Source organism: Fukomys damarensis, unplaced genomic scaffold (genome assembly GCF_012274545.1).
Source record: "Fukomys damarensis isolate Sample0158 unplaced genomic scaffold, DMR_v1.0_HiC HiC_scaffold_33, whole genome shotgun sequence".
Taxonomy (NCBI): domain Eukaryota; kingdom Metazoa; phylum Chordata; class Mammalia; order Rodentia; family Bathyergidae; genus Fukomys; species Fukomys damarensis.
The window spans coordinates 54,525,246-54,534,751 of record NW_022900945.1 but is presented as its reverse complement, the minus strand read 5'-3'; the positions used below and the strand labels follow the sequence as shown (position 1 = coordinate 54,534,751).

The 9,506-nt window shown below is 59.7% G+C and overlaps 1 protein-coding gene across 2 annotated transcripts in view; it reads left to right on the top strand.

Annotated features, from left to right (window-relative positions):
* Nucleotides 1-433: 433 nt before the first annotated feature.
* The window catches only part of Ntrk1 (neurotrophic receptor tyrosine kinase 1), a 14,406-nt gene continuing 5,333 nt past the window's right edge, over nt 434-9,506 (top strand). The window contains exons 1-12 of one of the 2 annotated variants that reach the window (XM_019210597.2): nt 434-919; nt 1,168-1,239; nt 2,415-2,483; nt 2,913-3,064; nt 3,281-3,423; nt 5,611-5,743; nt 7,518-7,650; nt 7,851-8,044; nt 8,371-8,388; nt 8,497-8,552; nt 8,734-8,836; nt 9,221-9,397. In XM_019210597.2, the coding sequence (XP_019066142.1) occupies nt 678-919; nt 1,168-1,239; nt 2,415-2,483; nt 2,913-3,064; nt 3,281-3,423; nt 5,611-5,743; nt 7,518-7,650; nt 7,851-8,044; nt 8,371-8,388; nt 8,497-8,552; nt 8,734-8,836; nt 9,221-9,397 (1,492 nt within the window). In that variant the 5' untranslated portion in view covers nt 434-677. Of the gene's footprint in view, nt 920-1,167; nt 1,240-2,414; nt 2,484-2,912; nt 3,065-3,280; nt 3,424-5,610; nt 5,744-7,517; nt 7,651-7,717; nt 8,045-8,370; nt 8,389-8,496; nt 8,553-8,733; nt 8,837-9,220; nt 9,398-9,506 lie in introns of both variants that reach the window. The other variant, XM_010643781.3, reaches the window with a different exon arrangement.

Below are 9,506 nucleotides of genomic sequence, written 5' to 3'. Positions count from 1 at the left end.
CTTGCTGCTCCTGCCCCACACCCTGTAGCTCCATCCTCCTGTTGCCCTTCTCCCCTTCCAGGGCTCTGCTGGCATAGGGAGGGTCTGGGGTTCTCTACCTGACAGCCTCTCTGCTTCCTGCCTGCTCTGTGAAAGCCCAGTGTGTGCAGAGGTTGCTGCTTGAGCAAGGGAAGGGGCTGGGGCTTTGCAGGGCCAGAGCAGGCTGGGCGTGGGTGCGGGCGCGTCTGTGTGTGTGAGATGAGCCCAGAGAATGGCCCCTGAGCGGGCACATTTGGGAGCACACACGTTTGTGGCCACGGGGCTTCCTCTGCCAGGGTGGAAGCAGGTGTTTCAGCATGGCCCCCACGGTGCAGCATGTGCAGGGAGGCCTGGTACAGAGGCAGAGCACCAAGCCTGGAAAGACTGGTGTGTGTGTGAGTGTGTGTGCATGTCTCCATGCATGTGCACGTGTGTGCAGTGGAGGTATTGTGAGCTTTGCCTACCTGTGTCCGTGTGTGAGGATGTGAGCCTGTGTCTGTGCACACACTTATCCCTGCGTGCATGTGGGCGGGTGTGAGTGTGCAGGAGCTGCAGCCTCCCTGAGCATATGTTTGTGTCTCTGTGTGCGTGTGCATCTTGGGCGTGTGTACAGTGTAAGAGATACGTATGTGTTCACATGCAGGAGGTTGTGAGACTGCATGTGGCAACTTGGGGGAGGTGTGCGCCTGCATACCCATGCATGCCTGTGTCTACGCATGTGGGTCTGTGTGAATAGTGCATATGTGTGTGCATGCATACAGACGTGCATTGTGGTTATGAGGGAGTTGGGGCACGAGGACTTCGATGACCTTCCTTATCCCCACAGTTATGTGGAGAACCAGCAACGCCTGCAGGATCTGGAGCGCCTCGACCTGCAGGGCCTGGGTGACCTGAGAGAGCTGTGAGGCGCTAGGGGCTGTGCGGGGTGGGGCTTGGGCCTGGACCCCGGGGGCCCAAAAGTTGGCTTGGGAGGACCTGAGAGGCTGGGGATCGGGGAGTTCGGGGGTCCTCAAGGCCCAGCTAGGCTTGGGCACTCAGTGACAAGCAGGGCTGCAGGTTCAGCCCTGGGAACGGGGGACCAGGATGGGCGGGGAGGGCGGGGCTCGGGACAGACAGCTGAGGACCAGGCTGATCACCGCCCCTCCCCAGCACCATCGTGAAGAGTGGCCTCCGTCACGTGGCACCGGAAGCCTTCCGTTTCACGCCTCAGCTCCGTCGCCTGTGAGTGTTGGGCTGGGGACACCCAGACTCGCCCCGCGAACGGGCCGGGCCCTCCCCAGGGAGGTGCCCTGAAGCAGGTGGAGAAACACCCCCACCCCCACTCCTCAGCACTCTCCCTCTGTCTCACATCCGCACACAGGCTGTCCCGCCTCCGGGGGCTCAGGTAGACACCCGTCCTCAGAGCCAGGTCTCAGACCAGCCAGCCACCCGCCCTGGCTCTCTGAGTCGCAGCTACTTCTCCCGGAGAGGACTGAGCGGGCTCGGGATGGCCAGGAGATAACCTTGGCTGGCTGGCAGTCCCTCCCTGGGCTGGAGGGGCCTGCGTTCACAGCGTGACGCTGCTGTCTACTCACTGGGTCCTGGGCCCTCAGGAAAGACCGTGTCATCCACGCCCACTTCTCAGTCTCCTGTACTGAGTCTTTACAGTCAGCTCGCTGCAGAGATCGTGCTGTCCCCCGTGTATAGCTGAGCATCCTGAGAACCAGCAGGGTCAGGTCTCTGTGCTAAGGTCACCGCCCCCAGGCAGGACAGAGGTCCAGCTGGCTCTTTCTGTCTCCACAGTGGTGATATCCCTGGTCTTTGTGCAAGGGACCTCTCCAGTCAGCCCTCACACACTAGGGCCACAGGGCAAGGAGATCAGGGCCTTTGCTCCAAGGAAGAGGGGTGCAGGAGCTGCAGCCAGCTGCAGGCGCAGAGCATAGGGCTCCCACGTTTCCTGCTGGCCTGCAGCGGCCCCATGGGGCCCAGTCTCCATCTCCACCCAGGGAGTTGGGGCCCAGGGGTCTTTTCCTGCTTCAAATTTGGTAGTCGTGGTGGAGGGACAGGAAGGAGGAAGGGAGGGGACCTGAGGAAGTACTTTGAGGGCCTGGTCCTCCTCTGGCAAGGGGCAGAGGAGTGTGGGAGCCTCAGTCCTCCCCTTCTCTCCGCAGCGGAGCACAGATGGAGCCCCTTCCCCCAGCTGTGGCTTCAGCACTTTGCCAGCTGGGGCTGGCCGGGAAGGAGGCGTGGGGGAGGGGACCGGCTGTTCCCCTCCCCCGACTGGGGTCTGGGGAGGGGGTTAAGTGGGGTTAACTCTTGTTGGCCCAGGGAGCGGGTGGACCACTGGAGGCTGACCTGCTGCCCCAGCACCCCGTGCCCGGATGTCAGAGGCTCATGGGGTCGTCTCCGTCCCACAGGAACCTGTCCCTCAATGCTCTGGAGTCTCTGTCCTGGAGAGCAGTACAGGGCCTGTCCTTACAGGAGCTGTGAGTGGGGGCTTCTGGCCTGTGTGAACTGGCGGGGCTGGGGGTGGGATCTCTGAGGGTAGTGTGCTGGAGAGCAGAGAGCGGGGCCTGTGTGTGCCTGTGAACCTCGTCAGAGCAGACGCTGTGCGACCACTGTTGGGGTGACCTGGGTGCCACGGGGGGGATGTGTGTGTGACTGGGGTGGCGCTGAGCAGACCACAGGCCCGGGATGCACGGGAGAGGTGGGCAGCACTCAGGGCCTGGGGTCTCTGCAGGAGCCTCCCAGAGGGCCCTTGCCTTCGTGGGGAGCCCTTGTAACCTGGCTTCAACTTCCTGCATTTGTTTCTCTGGTGACTGTCCCCAGCCCCTCTGCCCTAGACTCTCCTCTGGGCCCTCCACCGGCTGTGGCTCTCAGCCCATACAACTGCCCCTTACTCTGCCCTTCCCCAGGATCCTGTCCGGGAACCCCCTGCGCTGCTCCTGCGCCCTGCACTGGCTGTGGCGCTGGGCAGAGGAGGGGCTGGGCGGAATGCGCACCCAGAGGCTGAGCTGCCTGGGGCCTGGGAACGAGAGCCTGCCGCTCAGCCACAACACCAGCTGCGGTAGGTGCAGGGGACGGGAAACAGGGCTACCGCCCCAGAGCAGGGGCCCCGAGCAAGCACTGAAGGGGCCTGGGCCATGGCCCTTGGCAGGGGCTGCAGAACCAAGTTGGGGGCACTGCCTAGGCTGGGGTCCTTGAGGCCGGTGGGGAGGACACGCCTGAGGTGGGGTTCCACGGCCACGCCCAGCTTTAACAGCCCTGACACCCTGGTGGCCAGGTGTCCCCACGCTGCAGGTACAGGTGTCCAACGCTTCTGTGGATGTGGGGGACAGCGTGCTTCTGCGGTGCCGTGTGCAGGGCCGGGACCTGCAGCAGGCCGGCTGGATCCTCTCAGAGGTGCAGGAATCTGCCACGGTGATGGTGAGAAGCCTCCCAGCCCCTCCCCTGCCCCAGAGGGGCCGGGCCGGGGCGCAGGGGACGGAGATGAGCAGAGAGAGGCAAGCAGACAAGTAGGGAGCAGAGAAAACACGCAGGACAGCAGAGGCGGGCACACACACAGCAGGCACAGGCTGGACCCTCCGCCAAAGCCTAGGGCCCCTCTCGGGGAGTGCAGAGCCAGCTGCCCGCGAGGGGGCCGCAGGTCACATGCTGCAGTGAGCCGGCCCTAGTGGGCTGTGCCTCACACTCGCTTTCCAGATGAGGAAACAGGCCCAGGAGGGTCACAATATGTCCAGGGCCAGTTTCTCAGGGTCTTCGGAGTCTTTTCCTGGATTCCCGGAAGCAGCATTCTCTTGGGCATGAGGACCACAGCAATGAGGAAAGCGCAGCTTGGGCTGCATCAGTTCTTGGAGTGATTTTAGAAAAATCCTAAGCCTGCCTGCCGTTTCTTTTCTTATCTGCAAACTGAGGAGGTGGACGCCACAGCTTCTGGCCGCCTGGCCGCCTGCAGGCATCCTCTGGCCTGCGTTTTCCAGACATGTCTCTGGGTACCCACCAGCCTTGCCCTCTGGCTTTAGCCGGTCACGGGCAGCCAGAGTGGCCACAGCTGATTCAAGGGGCTTTGTTCACGGGGTCACCAGGGTCTGAAAAGGGCTGTGCCCACCTGCGTGGCAGGAGCCAGGGACAGGGGTGTGGTCCGGGGGGCTGATGTGTGGCCTTCAGCCTGCTGGGCCTCGCTTTGGGAATACAGTCAAGCAGGGTTTGCTGGAGGCCCCTGGGACACGCGGAAGAAAGAACCCCTGCAGCCCTGAGCAGGGTCCAGAACCAGAGAAGGGACCCTCACCCTTCCACTCTGCGGTCAGGCTGCTGACAGGAGTGATGCAGAGGTTCAGACAGGACCTGGCCATGCCCGCGCACGCGGATAGTTTAACTCTACCTGCTTTGGGAAATCCCCATTTGTGATTTCTCTTTGGGAAACATGTGTTTGCTAACATCTGCATTTCCTAAGAACTCCCTAAAGAAAGGTCCCAGCCTGACTGAGTTTCAGGGAAGAGGAAAGAGGCCACTTCCCCTCAGTTAGGTGAGTAAGGGATGGGAAGCCATTCAGGGAGAGGAGCAGTAACTGGGACCCAGACCCCACGGTCTGAGGTCTCCGTCCAGGTCAACATCTCCTGTGGGTTCCTGGGACGCCCTGCACCCACCCCCGCTCTTCATCCCGAAGAGAGGACTGAGGCGACCGAGGAGAGCAGGTCGCCCGTGAGGTGGTGGAACCTCTTGCCTCCTGTCACACATGCTCAGGGAAATTTCCAGATAGAAAGCTGGGAGTGGTGCTGCACACCTGTAACGCCAGTGTGAGGAGGCTGAGGCTGCAGGATCTCCAGTCTGAACACAGCCTGAGCTACATACTGAGTTCAAGGCCAGTCTGGATTACATAGTGAAACCCCGCCTCAAAAAGCTAAAACCAAAGTAAAACAAACCAAAAGTTCCAGATACGTGGTATCCCTACACCACCTCATTTATTTTATATTTTCAAAATATAAAAAGCTTCTTTTGTCCACCTCTTCACCTTTCAAAATGCACATGCAAAAACCCCCACAGTTCAGCAAGATTCGGAATTGTCTAAGGAAGGGACTCCAACCTGCTTCAGTCTTCTGGTGATGATTCCAAATCAAGTCACGGCGCCTCACTCTGTCACCTGCCCCAAGAGGCAATGGCACTGTCCTTCCTCCTATCTCGCCTGTGATCAGCGCCAGCTCCTGGTGTCTGACCTTCCCGGGGCCAAGACAGTGGGCCAGAACGGCATGAGAAACCTGAATGCCTCAGTGGCCAGGTTCTACTTGCTTTCTAGTGAGCTGCGTGCGGATGTTGAACTTGGGGTTCATGACATCTAATGCTTCTCAGGTGGGTGGCTTTAGCTTTGGTCTGGGTGTTTTGTGCCTACTTTGAGGTTACTGGTGTTGGATCAGGTTTATCAGATCGTGAGACAGGTGATCTGGGATCGGTGTGTGAGCAAACTGTCTTCTCTCACCCTCTGTCCCTTCCTTCCCCTCACCCCTGCTCTCCTTTCCCTCTGGAGCCGAAGAGCCCCAGAGACATCAGCTCCAGCCCCTCCTCCGGCCCCTAGCCTGCTGAAACCCTTTCTGATTTCCCCCTTTTCCCCTAATCCAGAAATCTGGGGATTTGCCGTCCTTGGAGCTGACCTTGGTCAATGTCACCCGTGACCTCAACAGGAAGACTGTGACCTGCTGGGCCGAGAATGACGTGGGCCGGGCTGAGGTCTCCGTCCAGGTCAATGTCTCCTGTGAGTTCCTGGGACGCCCTGCACCCACCTTCGCTCCTCGTCCCACAGAGAGGACTGGTGGGGGCTGAGGGAGGGGTGGGTGTGTGTCTCCACAGCTGCTCCTTTCCAGCTGTTCGCAGATTCCCATGAAAACCTGATCCTTTGGGGGAGTCCTGGGGCTCCTCAAGGCCAGGGGGATGGAGATGGGTTTCTTTCTGGCCCCTGCCCAGGGCCAGCTACCTAGTCCCCGCTGCTCCAGGGCAGTCCTGTGCGCCTGTCCCTCCTGAGGGCTTTCGCCCCACACGTAGTTCAGTTCAGTGTAGTTTTCCCTGTCATTTAGAACTTATTTATTCTGGGCCGCAAATGACCTCCTTAAGACTGGCATTGCATCTCCACTGGTGCCCAGCATGGGATTTCTTTCTGTTTTTTTTTTTTTTTTTTGATTTTTGAGACGGTCTCACTACGTAGTGGAGACTGACCTGGAACTCACTGTGTAGCCCAGGCTGGTCTCGAACTCACAGCGATCCTCCTGCCTCAGCCTCCCGAGTGCTGGGATGACAGGTGTGCGCCACCATGCCTGGCCCAGCATGGGATTTCTAACGTGTCTGTACTGCAGCAAACTGGGTGTGAAGGGCTAGAATGAATCAGAGCCTGGACTTTCTGTGAAAAGAACCCAAACCAAGAGCTGCATCTTCCTTTTTTTTTTTTTTTTTTTTGGTTTGAAGATTGAACCCAGGGCCTGGTATGAATGTTGGCCAGAATTCCAGTATAAATTTATTTATACATACATATAGTTTTTTTTTCCTCAATGCTGGGGATTGAATCCTTCACACTGAGCTATATCCTCAGCTCTTCTTAATTTTTGACACAGTCTTGCAAAGTCATTAAGTTGTCCACGCTGGGCTGGAACTTGTGATCCTCCTGCCTCAGCCTCCCAGAATGCTGGGAGTATAGGTGTTATCACCCACATCCACCTATACTTTTCTCCCATTTTTTGAGAGATTTTCACTTTTTCAGTGTTCATCTATTTATTTTCTTTTCTCTTTTGGTACTGAGGATTAAACTCAGCACCTGGTACTTGCCTGGGAGGTGCAGCACCACTGAGATACATCCCTGGCCTACGCTGGATTTGTTTGTAACCCACACCCTATGTCTCTTCTCAAAAAGTTTTTAAAGGGCCAGGCATGTGGACATATGCCTATAATACCACCATTCTGGGAGGCTGAGGCAGGAGAATTGAAAGTTTGAGCCTTGTCTTGGCAGTTTAGTGACTGAGACCCTGCCTCAAAATACAAAATAAAAAGAGCCGGGAATGTAGTTCAGTGCAAAGGCTCTGGGTTGAATCCCCAGTACTGAAGAAAAAAAAAAGTTTGTATATCTCCGATTCCATCTTTTTTTTTTTGAGACGGGGGGTCTCACTATGTAGTTGAGACTGCCCTGGAACACAGTATGTAGCCCAGGCTGGTTTTGAACTCACAGCGATCTTCCTGCCTTAGCCTCCCAAGTGCTGGGATTACAGGTGTGAGCCACCACGCCCAGCTCCTGTCCCATTTTAAACTTCATTACACTTTAACTTTTCTAGACCTCGTGTCCAAAGGCTCCCCGTATTTCATTGCTGGATGCTGGCACCACATTTCTCTAGGTCTTCGGCTTCAGTGCTTTAAGCCCTGAATACTGTACACCTGCTTCAGACTTTTTAAGACTTAGTGTCAGCCGGGGATGCAGCTCAGTGGTTCCACCGCCTGCCTGGAGTTCCCGAGTTTGCCCTCAGCCCTCACGCACCCCCACCCCGCAGTCCCAGCCAGCGTGAAGCTGGTGAAGGCGGTGGAGCAGCACCACTGGTGCATCCCCTTTTCCGTGGACGGCCAGCCGGCGCCCTCTCTGCGCTGGCTCTTCAACGGCTCCGTGCTCAACGAGACGGGCTTCATCTTCACCCAGTTCCTGGAGTCGGCACCCAACGAGACCGCGCGGCCCTCACGCACCCCCACCCCGCAGTCCCAGCCAGCGTGAAGCTGGTGAAGGCGGTGGAGCAGCACCACTGGTGCATCCCCTTTTCCGTGGACGGCCAGCCGGCGCCCTCTCTGCGCTGGCTCTTCAACGGCTCCGTGCTCAACGAGACGGGCTTCATCTTCACCCAGTTCCTGGAGTCGGCACCCAACGAGACCGCGCGCCACGGCTGCCTGCGCCTCAACCAGCCCACGCACGTCAACAACGGCAACTACACGCTGCTGGCCTCCAACCCCCTGGGCCAGGCGGCCGACTCCATCATGGCGGCCTTCATGGAGAACCCCTTTCAGTTCAACCCCGAGGACCCCATCCCCGGTGCGGGCGGGAGCCCCGGCCCGGCCCTGCTCTGCTCCTGCGTGCTGGGGTGGTGGGGAGAAGAGCGGGCGGCCTAGCTCTTTCCTCCTGGGGCCCTGAAGCTGGGGTGCTTGGCCCCAAGAGAAAGGAGCCGTGTCTAGCCGCCCTGGCTCCTTGCCACCACCCCAAATCCTCCACCCTTTGGCTGAAGAGAGAGCCGGGGGGCTGTGCCCGGTTCCGCCTCTTCCCCCACCCCAGGTCTCTGCCCAACCCCGGGAGGTGAAGCCCAGTCCCCAGGTTGGGACTCCTCTCTCCTCCGTCTGACAGTCTTTCTCCTCCCGCTGCAGTGTCCTTCTCACCTGTGGGTAAGTGGCCCAGGCAGGGCAAGATGTCCCTGGTCTGGGCAGCTGCGGCAGGGACAGAGGGGCACCGATGTGACCCTGGGAGCCACAGCTCCGGCCCTGTCCCCACAGACACCAACAGCACATCTGGACAGCCGGTGGAGAGGAAAGAGGACACGCCGTTGGGGGTGAGCCGGGAGGTGACGTCTGGGACAGGGCTTGGGATAGGAGGACGAGGAGGGAGGTGGGATCTGGGTGTCATTTCCGGGCGGAGCGGGAGATGGAGGGCAGGCCCAGGCACGGGAGGCGGGCCGGGTCCTTGGCTGGGCGCTCCGGGGTGCAGGGAGCTCTGCCTCGGACCGCCCCCAGGTCTCCGTGGCCGTGGGCCTGGCTGTCTTTGCCTGCCTCTTCCTTTCTGCCCTGCTCCTTGTGCTCAACAAATGTGGACAGAGAAACAAGTTCGGGATCAACCGTGAGCGCGGGGCTGGGGGCTGTTTCCTCAGGGCTCCTCCTGGTTGTCTTCGTGGGGTGTGGCTTTTAGGGTATGTGACTGTTTGGGGCACCAGTGAGGGCTGGGTATGGGCTGAGTGTCGGGCCTGCTGCAGGGTAGTTTCAGAGGCAGCAGCTGCTCATTGGTGTCTGGATCGCAGTCAAACACTAAGTGGGTCTGGGAGGTCTCGGCTCTGGGGGGGTCTTTGGTGCCCATGAGGCCAGGGATTGGACAGGAGCCAGAGGCAGAGAGGCCCCGCTGCCGCCCCTTCCCCGCCCGCTGTCTGGCTTCCCACTGCAGAGGGGGGTGGCCTGGCCCTCAGAGGTGGGGGGGGCTGTGGCCTCCACGTGGCTGTGTCCTCCCCAGGCCCTGCCGTGATGGCTCCGGAGGACGGGCTGGCCATGTCCCTGCATTTCATGACCCTGGGGGGCAGCTCGCTCTCCCCTGCCGAGGGCAAAGGCTCGGGGCTGCAAGGCCACATCATCGAGAACCCACAGTACTTCAGCGACGCCTGTGAGGGGCCGCGCCGTGGCGAGGGCGAGGGCAAGTGTGCGCGTGTGTGTGGGCGTGCGCATGTGTGGAAGCTGTGCCCCTCCCGCCCACCTGTCCTGTCCCCACCCCGGCGATCCTGGCTCCCGGGTACAGCCCTGCC